This window comes from Carassius carassius, chromosome 3, assembly GCF_963082965.1.
Source record: "Carassius carassius chromosome 3, fCarCar2.1, whole genome shotgun sequence".
NCBI classification, from domain to species: Eukaryota; Metazoa; Chordata; class Actinopteri; order Cypriniformes; family Cyprinidae; genus Carassius; species Carassius carassius.
The window spans coordinates 17,564,350-17,584,817 of record NC_081757.1 but is presented as its reverse complement, the minus strand read 5'-3'; the positions used below and the strand labels follow the sequence as shown (position 1 = coordinate 17,584,817).

Here is a 20,468-nt window from a genome sequence, read left to right as displayed (position 1 = left end):
ATTTTGTTGAAACTGCCCACGAGGGCCTGTGTGTGTTCTTAAATGATGTATTATTGTATTATTTATTATTGATACTCATTTTTATCCCAGCATGCTGTTCTAGCAGAGCTCAGTGTGTAGCTCTTGTTTAGTGAGGTGGACTGCATGGAGATGATGGGGGATCTGTAGAGGATCTGCAGTGTGTAGGATTAATTGAGTGTGTTAGTCTATTGATGTTGAAAGACGAAAGTTTACCTGTGTGTTTAGGGTTGATGCTGGTATTTGGAGGTTCATGAGAGGTTGTTGAGTGCTTTTCTGCACTCTGTATCTCTCGCTTCCAAGGTTTGGGGTCTGCGGGGTCTTCTGAAAAGGTGTTGAATTGAGGGCTGTTTCGCCTAACAATGAAAATTCTATCAACATTTGTTTACCCTCATGTTGTTCAAAACCTGTATGACATGCTTTATTTTGTGGAAAACCAGAAAATGTCCAAACAACTCTTTTCCATACAGTGAAAGTAGAAAGTGCTAGGGGCTGTGAACTTTCAAATGGACACAAAAAGTGGCACCTTGACACCTGTACACGTGCAATAATCCAAGTCTTCTGATGCCGTACGATGATAGATTTGTGTGAGGGTTGTGTCGTTATTTGCTGAAAATCCTCTGTCCACCATTGTTTTCAAATCTAATTTGCTTATGCATATTCAAGTTTAACACCAGTATCAGATTTCCAGCAATGTATTTTTATGCAAATTTTTTTCAACTGCTCAGAACACACCAGTTTTGCATAAGCACTATAAATGTTTGTATTCTTTTAAATAGTAGGTGAGTTTCCAGCCATGTCATTGTTTTTTATGCAAAATCTTGTGAAATTGAATAAAAATTGTGGAACAGAAACTCCAAGATGCAAATAAAATCGGCCCAAAAAAAAAAAAAATGTTTACACTTTAACACATTTGTGACCCTGGACCACAAAACTAGTCTTAAGTCTAAATTTATCAAAATTAAGATTTAGACATCTTTTGAAAACTGAATGAATAAGCTTTCCATTGATGTATGGTTTATTAGGATCTGACATTTTTTTGCTGAGATACAACTGTTTGAAAAAATGGAATCTGATATACTCAAAATACTGAGAAAATCGCCTCTTAAGTTGTCCAATTAAAGTTCTTAGAAATGCATATTACTAATCAAAAATTTTATTTTGATATATTTACAGTAGGAAACTGGAAAATGGAACATGATTTTTACTTAATATCCTAATGATGTTTGGCATAAAAGTAAAATCGATAATTTTGACCCATACTATGTTTTTATTGGCTATTGCTAAAAATATACCCCATGAGTGACTTAAGACTGGTTTTGTGCTCCAGGGTCACATTTATGGAATAAAATAAGTTATGTGACTGAATACTTATGTTATATGTTCTTACATTTTGCATCACTGCAATTGTCATTGAACTTATGTGCACACACATATATGGCTCTTTATTTATATGTGTGGATATGTGGGTTGACAGAGCAAACAGCACAGACTGGCCTCTATTGATTGAGTCCCAGCAGTGCTGGACTCGAGGTTGATCTGGTGAAATTGATTGGTAGTCCTAACAGTGAGCCCCATGTGAAAGATATCTAGAAATCTTAAACCATTTGATATATAAAATGGCACAGTGCTTTATCCTCAGGTTGCTGTGATGAGCACCTGACCAGTAGCATAGCTTACTAGTAGTTACCGCCACATTCAGCTGGAAATATAGGCAGACAGACTCTCCACCTGTCTCTGTGAGCCTTTTTTTCAGTCTGTTTCCTCTCTCTTTCTCCCTCCAGCATATGCAGGTGGCATTTAGTCTCAGTACCTCACAGCAGCAGACGGCTTGGCTCTAAATGCCAGCCGCATAGTTTCCAGGTCTGTGCCTGTTGCAGGCCTGCTCTGTGGGAAACTGGCCTCCATGTTGGCTCAAAGCGCTCTGCGCTGTGTGGGCTTTCAACGCAGAAGGACAGACAGACAATCAGCACGGGGGGGAAACGACAGACACAAAAGCGGCTGCTAGCATTTGTAGCCTCCGGCGTCCGTAGAGACACTGTCAGCGGTCGGCATTGGTCTGAAGCGATTGTAGGTTTGAACCAACACAAAGTGTAGCATTTCTTTGAAGACGGCCATATGTGAAAGTGAACCCTGGGTGTCTGATCTCAGTCCAACTAAAGATGATCCTGTTCAAGCCAGTTTGAATGCTTATAAACTGATAGCCAACACAGGTTTTTATGAAGCTGAATAAGAGAGTCAGGTGTGCAGTTTTATGGTCCATCAGATAAATGACCTGTCCACACCACACCAGTGCAACAGGATTTAAAAACAAAATACATACACATATTACATGCTGACCGTGTGTGTGTGTGTGTGTGTGTGTGTGTGTGTGTGTGTGTGTATATATACAGTGTTGGGAAAGTTCACTTTCTACATGAACAAGTTCAAAGTTGACTTGACTTGAAAAGGACTCAGAAAATCACTCTGGATCCCTCACATCCAAGTCACCCCATCTTTGAACTTTTGCCATCTGGCCGGCGCCTCAGAGCCGCAAATACAAGAACAGCAAGGCACAAGAATAGTTTCTTCCCCCAGGCAATCTACCTCATGAACATTTAAATGTTTCCCACTTAAACTTATGCTTATGCAAAAATGTGCAATATCCTTATATTTATTTGTTACCCCTCCATCCTAGAACATTCCTGCATCTCACTCAATCCTATTCCATTATCATTTATAGCACAATTGTTTATACACTTATTTATTTGCCAATTTGTAATTCTCCTGTAAAGGTTTTTTTTTATTTATTATTTTTTTTTTTAATTTTTTTTTTTTTTGTCTGTGTGTTGTTGTCTCTGTTTACTGGAAGCTTATGTCACTAAAACAAATTCCTTGTATGCGCAAGCATACTTGGCAATAAAGCTCTTTCTGAAAGTTCAGTTCACAAATTTTAAAATGAACTGTTCAGATTATAGTTCAAACTTCAAAATTTTGAACTAAGTTCACAGTTCCAAAAATGAACTAGTTCATAGTTCTTTTTTTCCATATGTTGATGCGAGCTATTATTTTTCAAAATTATTGCCACAGCCCATATAGAACCACAGACAGCATTATTTTATCAGTTTTAACACTGAAGCTATGTGTCAGATTTCATGACACCTTTTTGGATGGCTACAACCCCTTAATTAAGTTTATGAAAGCTAGGCTTTCCACTTTACTCAAAGGCTGCAGGTCTCCGACAATATACTGCACCACCAGGTTGTCCAGCTGCGGCTGGGAGATGACAACGGAGCCGCTACAGTACACAGTTAATGGGGTTTGGGTCGAGGATCTGTCCCGACTGTCTTTTGATTTTTTATTTGTTTTCACATACCTTGAAAGGCTAGCCGGGTGCTTCAGTTCAATGTGCCGTTTCAAGTTTGCTGTGGATGTAGCTGAAGTGCGGATTTTATTTTTGAAAGACGGCGGGAAAAGTTTGCACAGAAAAGTGAGATTTCTCCCATCCTCACCGACCTTGTCATAAACCTCATAAAATTATTTTAAATGATCATACGCCTCCTTGCTACATGCTGCTGTAGCCTCCATGCTTTTTTTTTTTGATGAAGCGTCACGCATGCGGCGGACAGCGGTGCGACACTGGTGGCTGGTGTTGCCAGATTGGGTGTTTTTCTGCTACATATTAAGACCCGTTTTAGCTGGGTTTTAGCTGGGTTTTCGCCTGGAAGGCTCTATAGAAATCTGGCACCCTATTGAACGAAGTTAACCTGAGAGAGCGTGCCGTTCACAGACACCAGAATGAACGAGTTCACAGTAACGTTCATCAGGCAGTAATACAGCACGTTCAGTTCACCTTCGCCCAAAATATGAACGAGTTCATGAACTATCGTTCAATGAACGCGTTTAGGCACAACACTGTATATATATAAATATACAGATAAATCTGCATTGTTAATCCTTTTGATCTTTTATTTTTTTTTAAATCACAAAAATTTAACATGTAAGAATAAGAATTAAGAGGGGGGGTGTCATTGTGAGATAAATGTTTTTCTCTAATACACGTTGGACACAATTAATGGTACCCTTTTAATTAATACTTTTTGAAACCCCCATTTGCCAAAATAGTATAGGAGTTTTCTCCTATAATGCCTGATGAGGTTAGAGATCACCTCACAAAGGATCAGAGACCATTCCTTCATCCAGAATCACTCCAGACACTTTAGATTCCCAGCTCCATGATGGTGCTTTTCGTCTTCAGTTTTTCTATAGGGCTCAGGTCAGGGAACTGGAATGGCCATAGCAGAAGCTTGGTTTTGTACCCATTTTTGTGTTGTTTTTAAGGTTTGTTTCTGGATTATTTTCAGGTTGGAAGATCCAACCATGGCCCATTATAAGATTTCTAACAGAGTCAGTGTATGGGGGAAGTCGTGGCCTAATGGTTAGAGAGTCGGATTCCCAATCGAAAGGTTGTGAGTTCGAGTCCCGGGCCGGCAGGAATTGTGGGTGGGGGGAGTGCATGTACAGTTCTCTCTCCACCTTCAATACCACGACTTAGGTGCCCTCGAGCAAGGCATCGAACCCCCAACTGCTCCCCGGGCGCCGCAGCATAAATGGCTGCCCACTGCTCTGGGTGTGTGCTCACAGTGTGTGTGTGTGTGTTCACTGCTCTGTGTGTGTGCATTTCGGATGGGTTAAATGCAGAGCACAAATTCTGAGTATGGGTCACCATACTTGGCCGAATGTCACTTCACTTCACTTCACTTTACTATTAGATTTTTTTATCTGTTGGTATTCTATAGAATCAATGATGCCATGTGTCTTTTTTTTTCTTTCTTGAAGCCCTCCTAAACAACATGTGATGTATGTGCTGTTTGATAATTTTTGTAAGGTTTTCTGACCCCGAAACTCCTTTTTCTGCAATCATATATATATATATATATATATATATACAGACCAAAGGTTTGGACACACCTCATTCAAAGAGTTTTCTTTATTTTCATGACTATGAAAATTGTAGATTCACACTGAAGGAATCAAAACTAATTTTATATGGAATTATATACATAACAAAAAAGTGTGAAACAACTGAAAATATGTCATATTCTAGGTTCTTCAAAGTAGCCACCTTTTGCTTTGATTACTGCTTTGCACACTCTTGGCATTCTCTTGATGAGCTTCAAGAGGTAGTCACCTGAAATGTTCTTCCAACAGTCTTGAAGGAGTTCCCCGAGAGATGCTTAGCACTTGTTGGCCCTTTTGCCTTCTGTCTGCGGTCCAGCTCACCCCTAAACCATCTCGATTGGGTTCAGGTCCGGTGACTGTGGAGGCCAGGTCATCTGGCGCAGCACCCCATCACTCTCCTTCTTGGTCAAATAGCCCTTGATGCCTACAGTGTGAATCTACAATTTTCATAGTCATGAAAATAAAGAAAACTCTTTGAATGAGAAGGTGTGTCCAAACTTATGGTCTGTACTGTATATATATATATATATATATATATATATATATGATTCCATTCAGCTAATCTTTGTAAAATGGCACTGCTTCGTAAATTTTAGCTTCTTAATCAGTCAATCAAGCATTAAGTTATGGTATTAGGCACTATTTAATGATATAACTTTAGTGATTAGAACTAAAACTTGGTAACCATGTATGAATGCATATTTGTCATTTTAACTGAACTTATATTTATTTATATTTTTGATCATTTAGGGTTTCTGTTAAAAAATAATAATAATAATAGTAATAGGTCATATTAATTATTATTAAAAGATAATACTACTACAAATTTTACTACCATACTAACAATATGCAATGCACTACAGATTGATGAGCTGCTGGGTCCATGAATATTAATCACGTTGTCTTGATTAGCTGAAATCAAAACCAGGACGGTAAGATAAGCGCATTAACTCCGCCCACTACTGGAGAAACCGGCATATCTTTTGCTTGTTCTAAAAAGCTGAATATTTCTAAATGAACTCCATTATTTTGACAGGGAATTACAGCAAAGAATATAGTTTACATGTAGCACATCGATTCAGCGTGGTAAGACTCACTTTCTCTCTTTGCATGTGTGAGAAACGGCGCTATCAGCAAAGCGATGGCTAGTTGTGCGCCTTCACAGAGTTTACAGTTCGGCAAATACAGGTGCGCTGTGTGTCCATTGAAAAAACAAAACAAAAAAACTTTATTTCATAATGGTATTTCCCCTATTTTAAATTCTTATTCTTCACTGAAAGGTTAGATTTTTGTGTTTAAAAAAATAAAAATAAATAAAAGATCAAAAATATTTCTTTTCTTAGCTTAGCCTTCTTTGATCATATATATATATATATATATATATACACACGCACACACACACACACACACACACACACACACACACACACACACACACACACACACACACACACACACACACAGACACAGTGTTCCTGTAGCTCAATTGGTAGAGCATTACGCTATCAAGTGCAAGGTTGGGGGTTCGATTCCCCGGGAACACATGATAGGTAAAAATTGATAGCCTGAATGCACTGTAATAATATATTGTTTAAATATATTTTGAGCTATAATGTAACTTGAAAATTAAAAAGCACACACTTTCATAAACCCAGCATCTGGCAATATTGTGTCTTAAATATGCTACTCCATATGAATTGATTGTTTAATCAACAGTTGTACAAAAACATTCACAACCATGCTGATATTTTAAACAGCAAGCTCAAAAAGAAAAATAATCAAGATTTGTGTACTTCAATGTCCTTCAGATGCTCTAGACCAAACCAGGCAACTGTACAGTGAAATCCAGTAAAGAGACAGGGTGGATGTTTGGGTTGCTGTTCTATTGTTGTGTTTTGGATGTGTTGTTTAGTTGTAACTCTTAGCTAAGGCGCAGAGTGGCCTGTTGTTTGGAGAATGAATTTTGGAGCAGTGCTTTGTTCAACCATTGTGGGAGGGCAAATGTGAGGTGTTTACATTTACATGTGGGGCAGACACAGATACACACGTGCACGTGGCTAGATTAAGCATCCTTAGGAGGGTTAACTCATCACTTCAAAAGAGTCAAAGATGGGGAGATTCCCAGAGGAGAAAGGCTGAGAGCCTGTGGTGGATTCTGTTGCTCCCTGTAGAAAGAGAAAGTGAGAGATTGATGGGATGAAGAATGAAAGCAATGAAGTAAAGAACTAAAAGAAGCCGACTTAGGAGAAAAGGAAAGAAGTGTGTGTAGGTGAGATGTTTTCGGCGTGTGGGATAAATCTTTACGTCTCTCCTGGGTGTTACGTAGCAGCAGACATAAACAAAGGAAACGAAACAACAAAAAGGAAAACAGGAAATGCAGATGTCATCAGCCCCCTTCCTATTGTGATGACACCGTTTTGATCAGCGGTAAACAAAAATACAAAATGTTGAGTATGAAGCAAAGCCGTTCTGTTAGAGGGGTGTGTGTACGATTTGTTCTGTATCCATTGTCCTCTAGGAGTGTATGGGGCTACCTGTGTTCCCTTGTTAGCGTGACCTTAACGTGGGTGTTTAGTTTTGAAAATCACTCCCAGCACCCCATATAAATGCCCTTCCCCCGTCTCCCCAGCTCACTGACTCACAGTTCCCTCCGCTACTCTGTTGTGCTGCTAAATTGCCCAGTGATGGATGGATAGAGTTTGATAAATGGATAGACGTCTGGATTGCTGTTGTTTCAGACCGTGCTGATATAATACACTACACATAGGCCAGAGTGAGGGATAGTGAAGAATGACTGGAGCACAAAACATTTTTGTCCAACAACCACATTTTACAGACTATCAAACACACTTGACTGCTGTTTTTTTTTTTTTTTTTTTTTTAGTCGCTGTGAAGTAGATGTCAGCAGCTTGCAGTGGTTTAACCTCTTGTTCAAGGACTGGACTTCATTGGCCTAGTTTTCATAAGCCTGTCTTGTACAGGAAGGCAAAATGAGTTTGTTTTTGCGCTAGGTTTTTAAATTGTTCTTACATTCAGAAACCAATAGTATTAAAGGAATAGCTCACCCAAAAAGAAATGTTATCATTATTTACTCACCATCATGCCATTCCAAACCTGTGCAAGTTTCTCTCTAATGTTGAACTCAAAAGAAGAGATTTTGAAGATTTTTGAAGAACCAAACAGTTGTTCGTCCCCATTGACTTCTGTAGTAGCGAAAGACTACTCTGGAAATCAATGGGGACCATCGATAGTTTGATTACTAGCATTCTTCAAAATATCTATCATAATATCTTTTTTTATGTTCAGAACAAGAATTACAATACATTACATTTTAATTACAATTTGTTATTAAAAACATTTTAATGTGCATGGATGACTTTGTATAACATTTGATCAACAATTTGTGTACATTTAGGGCAGGACTACCTGTTTGTCCAACCAATGCCAGACAAAGAATGCGATTAGTGACTTGTTTTACAAAAACCTATTGATTCATTTTGCAGATCTTTTGTTGTCTCTAGTGTAGAAATGACACTGTGCAACTTTAACATCTTGCCCCGTGTTGCTCCTTTCAGGTGGAGTTTGAATGGCTGAGGCAGTACTGGTTCCAGGGCCGGCGTTACGCTCGATTCTGCAGCTGGTGGACTAAACCCATGGAACAGATGGAGAAAGACTGGAAGGAAATGGAGCGAATGGTAAGAGTGATGGAGCAGGCCTGTAAAGAATCTGCACCCAGATTGCAGCTGAATTCAGCGTCTGACATTTAGCTCTACATGTGCATGTTTGTTTACAAAATATTTTGGATAATTTGATTATGCTTTCAGCTACCAGTACAGAGTTGTAATTCCAGCATTGCTTAACACATTTTACATATTTAATCCAAACAAAACATGTGGTAAATGTGAAACAAGTGTGCAGATGGAGTGAGAGAATAGGAAGTACAAAATAGATTTTGAAAATCAGTTTTAACACTATCATAAGACCTTGTCCTATTTTTTGCCTGCTTACCTTTCATGGTTTTTGTCATACCTGTTTGTTTATATATACACACACACACACACACACACACACACACACACACACACACACACACACACACACACACACACACACACACACACACACACACACACATATATAAATACATTTACATTACTTAGTTATTTTTTTATTGAAAGTAATGTGTTACAATGTGTTACATGCGTTACTTTTTAAGACTGGGCTGGGCTGGGCTTGTTTGTTTTTAATATAAAAATTTATATTTTTTGGCCAATGTAAAAGCTCTTTTGCACCAAAAGGTTTAGGCTGAAGAAAATGTAAATTCACATCTGTACAGTAGAACACAGAAGAATAAAGTTCAACACTAATCAGCAATAAAACAAGAAGAAGAAATGTTTTGCTTATTAGTATGGTTGAATTGGATCATCGAAGGTCAGTTGCTTTTAACAGTTTTTATTAATTTTGAGGAAAACTAAATTGTGTGTTTGTGAATGAAATGATTTAATGCTTTTTCACATTTATTCTAGAACTAAAGGAAAATCTTACTCCTGATTTCTCTCAACATTGGGAAAGGAGAAATTTCAATCAATAAATGGGAAAAAAAAGTAACTGCTGTTTATTAAAAAGTAATGCGTTACTTTACTAGTTACTCGAAAAATGTAATCTGATTACTTAACTCGCATTACTTGTTTACTTGTAATGTGTTACACCCCAACACTGTGTGTGTGTGTGTATATATATATATATATATATATATATATATATATATATATATATATATATATATATATATATATATATATATATATATATATATATATATATATAAATAATATATTTGCATTCTTCTAGCATTGTAATTATCTGTCTCTGTTGCAGCATTGATTAGGGCAGTCTTTGATGAACACGAAGACAAATTGCAGTTTTGTCCTTTGTAATTTAGTTGTGGTGGCTTAATACGAGGCATATTCCACATAGGTATTGTTTATGTGCTGTACTGGGTGAATAAATTATCTTTAGGTATCCTAGATAAACCTATGAGGTTATGTTTTCCATGCAGCTTGTTTGTTTCCTGTAATAGTTGGTATTTAAAGATGCTTGAATTGTTCATGTCACATCAGTGCAGTTCAAAAAATTAGATTTGATTTTAACCATATAGACCTCATGCTGCAGTTTTAAATATTTACTGGCCAAAGTTATTTGGTACTGCATTATTTGTAAAAAAAAATTTTTAGACGTTGCATGTCCCAGTAGTAACCCTTCTGCCCGCAGATGACCCCAGTATGCAGAGCGGCATCCAGGCTCTCTGTACGGCAAAGGTTATTTAAATCTAGACAATAACAGCTGATCAGTATTGTCTGTTGGACACATTTGATTATCCATATGTGTGTATATGTGTTCAGCACACAGCTCTGCTCTCAGAGCTGTTGTCACTTTCAGTAGGGGGCACTGTTGTATCGTTATATACTGGTTTCCACTGGCTGCCTCTTTCGCTCTTTGAGCAGTAATCACATCTAATGTGCTGCTGGGGCTAAGGACCGCTCTCTCTCTCTCTCTCTGTGTGTGTGTGTGTGTTTGAAGGAGTGAGACAGTCTCACTGTGAGACACTAGTCTCCCTCTGTCAAGAAACACAATTTAGAAGTGCTGATCTCCACACATATATTAAGACATTTTAGATATGCATAATGGTTTAAAATGTAAACACACTTAAAAAAAAATGTTTTAGTTAATATAATGTAAGTGCCGTATTTTTTGCCAATGTTAAATTATTTTCTTTATAGTAACATTGTGCTTGTATGTAAATAATACAGTAAGGTAAACTATCATCTTTAAATTATGAAATTATATTATATATTGTTTTGACCATATAAATCTTTTAAATATATATAAGTACAAAGGACATGGAGGAAAAAAAAAAATCTATATTTTGCGGCATCCATTCATCTAGCCACTTTTTTATGTATTTCTCTTTTTGTAAATTTGTCATTAATTCTTACTTATTCTTTTTTATTATTTATATTTTTGAAATTGTGGGTGAATGTAGTTTAACCTGATCAAGCCACTTTCTGCGTTTTATTAGTTAAACAAATATTGAATTTGTAGGATTGTTAGAGCTTGAATAAATGGCTCATGAATGTGAAAGCACTTAGAAAATAAATATTCATCTGAATTCCTAATATCTGATATTTCCATGGCTGATTTAAATTCATTTAAGTATGATTTCAACAGACAGTCTTGGCATTTACCAGAGACATGTGTTTATCTAGATTCTTGGGAATTGTCTTGTTGGCCTTCCTGCACTCTTCTGGATTTTTGCGCAGTCCGAACCGGTTACGGGGTTGGCTGCTCCGTGTTTTTCTCCGTGTGTTCACCCTCTTCCTGCTGTTTATTAAAACCTCTCCTCTCCCATGGGGGTTTCTCTCTTTCTTTTTCCTTCTTTCTTTTTTCTTGTGTCTCCCTCTCTTGCTCTTCAGGCTGTTGTGATGCAAATTTTCACCCCTCCATTTGAATGACATCCTGATAAAACAACTCTCTCTCTCGCTCTTTCTGTGCCATCCCCCCCCCCCCCCAACCTGTACCTCATGAATTAATGTGAACTGCTTAATGGAAGCAACATAGGAAATATAGCAGAAAATACAAAAGGAGAAAGAAAAGAATAAAGATAGCCATTTAAATGTGCTCTGATAAGATGAAGTAAATGTTATCAAACATCAGGTCTCAGGTCCCTTTCCTCAATTTCTCTCGCTCTCTCCCACACACACACACACACACACACACACACACACTGGGTGAACGTCGGGTCCCTACAGAGAAGCTATCGTACTCCTCATACACCACTGACATTTATTTAGGCTTTTAACAGTGACACTTTCATTCTCTCCTTCTCTCACTCTGTCTATCCCGCATGGCTCAGGAGAGATAGTTGGCTATATGCAAAATATTTTAAATACCATCCAGGCATATTATACATTTTTTTTTTTCATTTGTACATGGTTGCAGGGCTGAGAGTGAGACGGCTGAGAGCGAGACAGCTCAGTGGGTTTATTCTGATGTTTTAGGTCTAATTTGTCACTTTTTTCCACTTCTATTGCTCAGAGCGCCACATCAAAAAGCTCTTTTTTTCTCTCTCTCTCACTGTGTCTATTCTATCTTTCTGCCACAAACGCCGTCATCAAATATCGTGTGCTTAAACATTTATTTTCAGACTGAATAGACACTATTATGCGTTTATGGGTACAGTACAGTGAGCTGTTTAGGTGCATCGTCTGTTCCATTTCGGCGGTGTTTGTGTTGGTCTTTATTCGTGTCTGTCAGCTAGTGCACAGTTACTGTTTCATAATTTCATCCTCTCCGTCCAATGAAAGAAAGCGAGCGAGAGAAAGCGAGCAATCATGACTGCAGGGGTCACCATTGATATCTGATTACGTTATTGACCTAGCATGCGCGTGTGTGTGGCAGACAGGAAGGTAAAGACCTCTCTCCCCAGCGAGAGAGTGAGAGTGAGGGTCAATGTAAATGTTATTGCAGTGTGAGCTCATTTGATCAAAGCCACTGAAAGGTTAAGCGAATCCAATCTGGTTTAGTGTGTCTGAAGGTAGGGGGTGTATATGTGTGTGAGGGCAGCAGAGAGAGAGAGAGAGAGGGATTATCGTATAGCCGCTGAAATGCTGGATGTGGTGCGGAGCGCTTCTCTCTGTCTCTAATGCGTTTAGACAGCAATTGGCCTTAATAACCTTTATTGACTTCAGTAGGTCAGTGCCAAGGATCTAATTATTCAAGTGTATCAATTTCATCTAGTTTAGAGCTGCCTCGTTCTGATAATTATTTTAAGGTCGACCGGGGCAATTAATCTCTATTCACTTATTTGATGAGTTTGTAAAACATTATAAATGTAATAGCTTTGCTGTACATTTTCATCATAATAATAATGATAATAATAATAATATTCCAGAATGCCTTCTGTAGGGCCTCTGTGTATTTTTCTATGTAGCTCTTTTCTGTCTTGCGTATTATTATTATTTTTTAATCTATGCATGCCGGGGCAATATTGTAGTTATTTCTGTAATAAAATAGATCTCAGAAAAAAAATAGCAACAGCAAGCCATTTTATTATTAGAGTGTATATATGTATATGTGTCACTGCGAACTTTGAAAATATAGGTTTTGGAACATTTTTGGAACATGTTTTTCTCTCAACAATTGTTTCCTGTCAGAACAAAATGAATTACAGATCCATTTACCTGCATTTTCCTTCGGCTCGCCTGCTTAAATAACAGCAGAAATTACCTCCCAATTTCTCTTATTACACTTATAAATGGTAAATAAAAGGGTCCTTTTTTACTGCAGAATGGGGGGGGGGGTGAATGGGAAGAAAAGAAGCAAGAAAAGGGGGGCGAGGAGAAAAACACTGTACAGTGGAATTTGCTGGCAAAAGGTATTTATGATTCCCTTTGAAGTCCTTATTGAACAGGGTAAGCTGAATTTTAGCAGGCCGTGATAGTGGGGAGGGTAAATACTTAAACCCCTTTAGAGAATTTCATGCGCTGATATGCCACTTGCAGGCTGTGTGCTTGTGTTTGTGTTTTCTACCTACAGGGAGAGCGAGAGAGTGGGCGCTGTTTGTACCTGCATACAGAAGCTTTTACAGATTCTTTGGACAGGCAGGGAGACCGGTGGGTTTGTGTGTGGTGGCAGGGGTGAAATATTGTTGGATATTTTTTTGAAGTACACACACCCACAAGATCAGTTATACACAGTCGACTAACAGACAAAAATATCCACCCGTTTTATCCCACCAACAATGCTGAAAAAAAATCTATTGTCTTGTCAGTCTGTTACTGGATTGATCAAATATTTTGAGGAGTAACTAATCACTGGTTTGGCAACAGGCTGCCAGATTAGTGAAGTCAGATGTTTGAGACATGATGTGTGATTGATCGATACGATTGGACTTGAAAGCTGTGCATGTACATAACTGTGCAAAAGTTTGGGGTGGTAAGATGTTTATCAAGCCTGCATTAATTTGATCAAAATACACAATAATATAAATTACAGTAATATAAAATATTTTGGTAACACTTTAATACAGGGACCAATTCTCACTATTAACTAGTAGCTTATTAGCATGCCTATTGTTAAAATACTGGCTGTTTATTAGTACTTATGCAGCACATATTCTGCATGAATATATTATATTATATTATATTATATTATATTATATTATATTATATTATATTATATTATATTATATTATATTATATTATATTATATATTTATCTATTTTACAAATAATTAAATGAATGTATTCATTTCTTTCTTCTTATTTTTATAAAGTAATTTTTTTAATTATTATTGTCGATGTTGAAAACAGCTGTGCGGTTTAAAATTTGTGTAGAAAAAGTGTTTCAAGATTACTTGATGAATGGAAAGTTCAAAAGAACATCATTTATTTGAAAGACAAAGTTTGAATAACATTTATGAATGTCTTAACTCTCACTTTTGATTAATTTAATGCTTTCTTGCTGAAAAATATTTCTTTTTAAGTCTTGACCCCAAAGCGTTGAAAAATTGTGTATCATTATATAATACAAAAAATGCCTTTCCCTTCAGAATTGTGTCAGATCTGGAAATAATTTTCCATTGTAAAAACAAAAAACTATTTTATTTAGTATGTATGCAATATCTGTTGTTATTTTAGCAGGCCCACGTGGATTCAGCTTGCACAGCACTTTGTAGAAATCCATACAGATTTCAATAAGATTGGAATGACCAGTGTTCCCAAAGTTTGACCATGTTTGTTAATTTAAAACTTTGACTAATTTCATTATGTTTTCAGCTACCCATAACAGCATTATACACATTTACCACATTAATACCTGGTTTAAATCCACTTCCCTTAAATCTCACAGATTTCAGCACAGAAGATGTAAAGGAAGAAAAGCATAAAGAATCAGACTGGTTCTAGTTATTAGTATCATCATGTGCATGTGCGTGATTTGACGCTCCCGTCTTGTTCTGCTGGTGCAGAGTGTAGCTCAGTGTGTGCAGGAGCAGACGTTCTCTGACAGCCGTTGAATTCTCTGAAGTTGAATTCTTATTTTTCTTAGAAAACCAATAAGTGCTTTATAATGCCTGATCTGTCTTATCTCCCCAAACTCTCCTCGCACTCTGGGTTTATTTAGCGCTTTGTTTATTTATTTATTTACTCTGCAGTTTTTCCAGCTCGCTCCTTGATCAGCGAGATAAGCGGCTGAAGTAAGAGGAATAAGATCTGGAATTACATACAGACCATGACTGATTAATCACTGCTGGGGATATACACACAAACACCACACACATGCAGTATGCTTCATTAAATTCCACAGAGATGTACACAAAACGTCTCTGCCAGTCAGGTACATGCCGACCTTATTTAGCAGATATATGTCTTTGAGTGTCTAATGTGTCTGTCTTTCTTCTCTATCCCTTCTTTTAATTCCCTTCTTGAAGTCACCAGGCTGGCTATCATGTTGGGGCTCTTAACCGAGTTAAGCCACGGTTCAGAACAATAAGGGGAAGAATGGGAGATCCTGATGCCAAGCCACTGTAAAATTGTCGGATTCGCTTGAAAGATCGCAAAGAAAGAGAGGAATTATCAAGAAGATATTGCAGATAATTCGAGAGGTTTTAGGAGAGGAGGGAAAGAAAGAAGAAGATATAAAAGGAGCCTGGGAGAAAGAGAGCTCAGAGCGTGTCTGTGTGTGAAGACGTGTTACGCAGGAGTGCAGTCTGGTGGCTGATGCATACTCAGAAGTTGCAGTCTTTGTGTTTGTTTGTTTGTGTTTGGACAGAAGTTGAGAGCGAGGGATGACACTCTGGCTGAGATGAAAAGACACAGATGTGTTTGATAGTAAACACTCGCTCCCTCTCCAAGGGGAAATGTTCCTGTAGAAATCTGTTATAATCCCCCTCGCTTTCAACTCGCTTCCGTTCTCTGTCTCTCTCTCCCTCTCTGTCTGTGGAAAGTGGCAGATGATTTCGGGATTAGAAAGCAAATTCAGCATCTTGGCTTGACCACAAGAAAGTCAGATCACATGCTACTGGCGAAGACTCTTGAAACTGTAGCAGATTGGTCCTGAGCGATAACTCAATAGCATGAACGCTTCAGGTCCACTGATCCTTGAGTTGGATTTTTAGAACTAATAAGAGAATGGTAGGCTTTACCTGTAAAATATTTGAGATTGAACTTATTTTGAAAGCGTGTTGCAGATCACCTTATTCATTTACATTCCCGTTATGAGCCGGTTTATCATGCGTTTTTTATTTTTATTTTTTTTTACAGGTTTTTGCCTTCTGAGCAGATTTTGTGCTTTTATGAGTAGGTTTTTCTTTTACAGGCTATGAATATTATCTGCTATTTTCTATGGTGTACTTAATGTGAGTGTCTGTTCGTATCTGTCTGCCCACTAATATTATACTTACATGTCATAGTGAAAGATTCCTGCACATATTTCTTAAGGCATTCTCGCTGGAGGTATTAAACTCAGATTTTGGAAAAAAAAAGGTTCTTATTTCTCTTACACTTACTCATATATAGTTAATGCACTGGAAAAATGTGTCCTGCTATACAAGAGCCCTCAGGCTTCCCAAAACCACTGATGCATATTACTTCATTCACTTCACTACTGATATTTTCAGCATTTAGATGACATATAAATTACACAACACGGTGTCTCCTATAACATCATACAACTTGGGTTGGGTTTCGTTCTTTTAGTGGCAAGCCAACGTTAATCTTTTTCCCAAATGCCACTTTTCAGCCACCATAGAAAAAAGACACTTAATGAAAATGGCTTCAGGTCTATGCGATGGTAATCTCTGGTAGAGTTCACATTCTTTAAGTGCTGAAAATGAATCTGTGTGGAGTGAGGAGAGAGTGAGGATTTGGCCTGGCTCCCACTGCCAAAAGCTTTCACTGGCAGGAGAATCATGGGTACAAGATGCTAATCTCTAATCTCTGATCAGCAGGCAGATCCAGAAGGAGATGGAGGTGGAGAGAGATGAGGCATATGTGTATACATATGTTTGTGTATGAGAGAGAGTGGAAGTGGTTATAAAGTCACAGAGTTAGTGATACATTCAAAAGACCAGCAAACGTGATTTGAAAGACACTGATATTGTATTAGTTGTCATAACCAACCATAAACATACCTACCACCATTTAAATGTTTGGGGTAAGATTTGTAAAAGTCTCAAGCTCACCGAGGCTGTATTTATTTGATCAAAAATACAGTTAAAGCATTAATATTGTGAAATATGATTACCATTTAAAAATGGTAGTTTAATATATTTGAAAATACGTTGTGGAACGTTATAGAGAAGCTGCATTTCCAGCAGACATTACTCCAGTCTTCTGTCACATGATCAGGACGTTTTCTTTACTGTCGCTTTCTGATCTAATTTAATGCATCCTTGAATAAAAAGTATTAATTTATTTATAAATAAATAGATAGATAAAAAAATAAATAAAGTGTTTACGCATCTCCGACGTTATATTTCCATATAATTACATATAATAATTAAATATAATTACACGCAAACGTGGTGGATTATTAAATATTATTAATATACAAATTTATATGGTGCTATGTTGGTGCTATGATATAGTAATGTAACTGTGTAAGGCAAATAATTCCATAATACTGTGCTTTAAAACATGGTATTACTAAGTACATTTACTTAAATAATTAGTAGTAGTTGAGATGTTATCAAGGGCTTTTTGTTTTGCAGTTGCCTTTTTTAAAACGTTCCCACCTAAAAAAGGCAGAGAGAGACAAACCATGGTAGATAAAGGAAGAAAATAACAAAGCTTTTAGCCTTTGCCTCATTAGCTCAAGCAAAAAGCATATGTCCAGTTGCCTCTGGCTAGAGGAACCACAATCCCCAGCACAAAAGCCTGCGGCCCACAGAGCTGCCCTACAATGCCTTCAAACGCTGTCACTTGTTGCGTTGTGCTCTTCAGCAGCTGGGATTCTATTATCTGTCCCCTCCTCTGTCCTCGGACACATTGCTGTGATGTTGTGAACACATTTTTCTAATGTTTTACACTTCATATAATCCATTCTCTCAGCGTGCTGGCTCTGAGGGGAGAGGTAATTGATGAGCCTCAGAGAGATCAGAGGGTCAATCTGGCTGAAAGGCCAAGCTCTCAATCACACACACACATACACACACAGAGAGACATACATGTGTGTATATATATATATATATATATATATATATATATATTGTCTGTGCTCTATGTGTTTAACATGTATAGTGTTGTCACGGTACCAAAATGTCAGTATTCGGTACCGATACCAGTGAAAATCCACGGTTCTCGGTACCAATTTCGGTACCAAAGCAAAACACAAAAAATATGCTAATTAAAAAAACATAACTTTTTATAATAAAACCAATGCCATTCTTTATACTTATTTACAATTGTGTTTAAAGTTTTTCTACAAGTTATATAATTATAAAAAACAGTAAACAAGTTTCACCCAAATTTAATTTGTCTTTTAATTTATGAAATTTAAACACATTTTATTTTTGGTAAATAAAGGGGATTTGCTATTAAAATTAAAACATGGAAGAAATATTGTGATTTATTTCTTTAAAAAATAAAGTTTTATAATTTTTTTCAACAGTAGTAGCAGTATCACATACATTTTACTGAATAGCACAATGCCTTTATGTAAAAATTAACTTTTAGGCCTAATGAATGCATATTTGTCATTTTAACTGAACTTAAGACTGGTGGTGATGCTTAAGATATTTTTGGTCATTGAGGGTTTCTGTAAAAAAAATAGTAATAGATCATGTTAATTATTATTAAAAGATAATACTACTACTAATTCTAATATCATACTAGTGTATATACAATGAACTATGAATTGATGAGCTGCTGGGTTCATGAATATTAATCACGTTGTCTGCATTCGGTCAAACTGATCTGCTAAAATCAAAACAGGGACGGTACTAGATCAGCGCCAGCCAATGAAATTGCCATTTGCGCATTAGCTCCGCCCACTACCGGAGAAACCGGTATGTCTTCTGCTTGTTCGAAAATGAATATGAATAATTCTAAATGAACTCCATTATTTTGACAGGAGAAGACAACAAAGAATAGTTTACATATAGCATGTCGATTCAGCGTGGTAAGACTCTCGCTCTCTCTCTCTTTGCATGTGTGAGAAACAGTGCTATCAGTAAAGCGACGGTGAGTCGTGCTCCTTCACAAAGAGTTTACAGAGCATCAAATACAGGTGCGCTGTGCGTCCAATGAGATGAACTGAAAAGTTCAGATCGCTTGATGGAGAGAGAACTATGAAGCTCAGATGCTGAAATTAATGCAAGCGTCATGCGCTTCAGTCGATGTAGTAAACAAACCCGCACGTCTCTGCCATTCATTAATTCACACAGAGATGCGCAGAACTCTGATTCATATTTCAAACAACTTTTGCGGCTTAACATTTACAGACAGTGGCGGGCTGGGACAGTAAATCAGGCCGGGAATTTGACTCCACCCCAGGCCACCTCTGTTGCTGCAGTCACCACCACCCAATTCATGTGTCCTCCAGACTGCTAAACCTTTTGGCTCTTTCAGTTGTTTGAATTGGGTTATACTTAAAAAATAAATCAAAATCCTTAGACTGTGGACGGGCAAAATAATCAAATGAAGTATCAAGAAGTTTTGCTTATAGCTTAAACTTTACCTGAAGGTTTCTGCTCTGACTCAAAAGCTGAACTGTCCACCCTCTCTTATTCAACGAGCACTTTCAGCACTAGTGCTACTGTTGCTTCCTTCATCACCTTCAAAATAAATAAGCATTGTACACTAGGCTACATATTGTAGGCTGGAAATGGAAAATCAATTTCTGGTCAATTTTGGCACTAAAAAATTACTGTATTTTGTCATTAAGATGCTCTTTTAAAACATCTATCATTATATACATTTGTAATATATATAAGTTGAACTGTTCCACCCTAATATTTATATAATCATTTGGCAGATGGATGCATTCACTTTTTGAATGAAAGTGTCCATCTGCCAAATGATTATGTAAATATTTGGGTGGAACAGTTAAACTTTTTCACAGTTCGGTTTGTTTTACGGTTTTAGAGTCACGGTTTCGGTACAGTTGTATTTGTTATGGAAAATCTATACTTCCAAAATATATATATATATATTATTGTAACGATATCAACCTTCATATTCATCCGGAAGAAGGAGGCGGGAACCGGCGGACAATCAAAAACATTTTAATAACAACAAAATAAACACAAAACAGCGCACCAGCCCCTCACGGACGACTGGTGCGCATAAAATAAAACCCAAAACACAACTAAAAGCCCAGGCCTGGTCCTCTCTCGTCCTTCACTGTCGTCGCTCCAGTTTTATATCCTTCCATCTCCTCCATGGGCCTCGAGACCGGTGGGACGAACAGGTGTAGTTCATCTCCAATCACTCCCCCGGCCTCGCTCCCATG

At 37.4% G+C, this 20,468-nt stretch overlaps 1 protein-coding gene across 2 annotated transcripts in view; it reads left to right on the top strand.

Annotated features, from left to right (window-relative positions):
- Window positions 1-20,468, top strand: part of fto (FTO alpha-ketoglutarate dependent dioxygenase) — a 165,306-nt gene that overhangs the window by 44,305 nt on the left and 100,533 nt on the right. For both annotated transcript variants that reach the window (XM_059531816.1, XM_059531808.1), the window contains exon 7: window positions 8,535-8,654. In XM_059531816.1, the coding sequence (XP_059387799.1) occupies window positions 8,535-8,654 (120 nt within the window). The remainder of the gene's footprint in view (window positions 1-8,534; window positions 8,655-20,468) is intronic.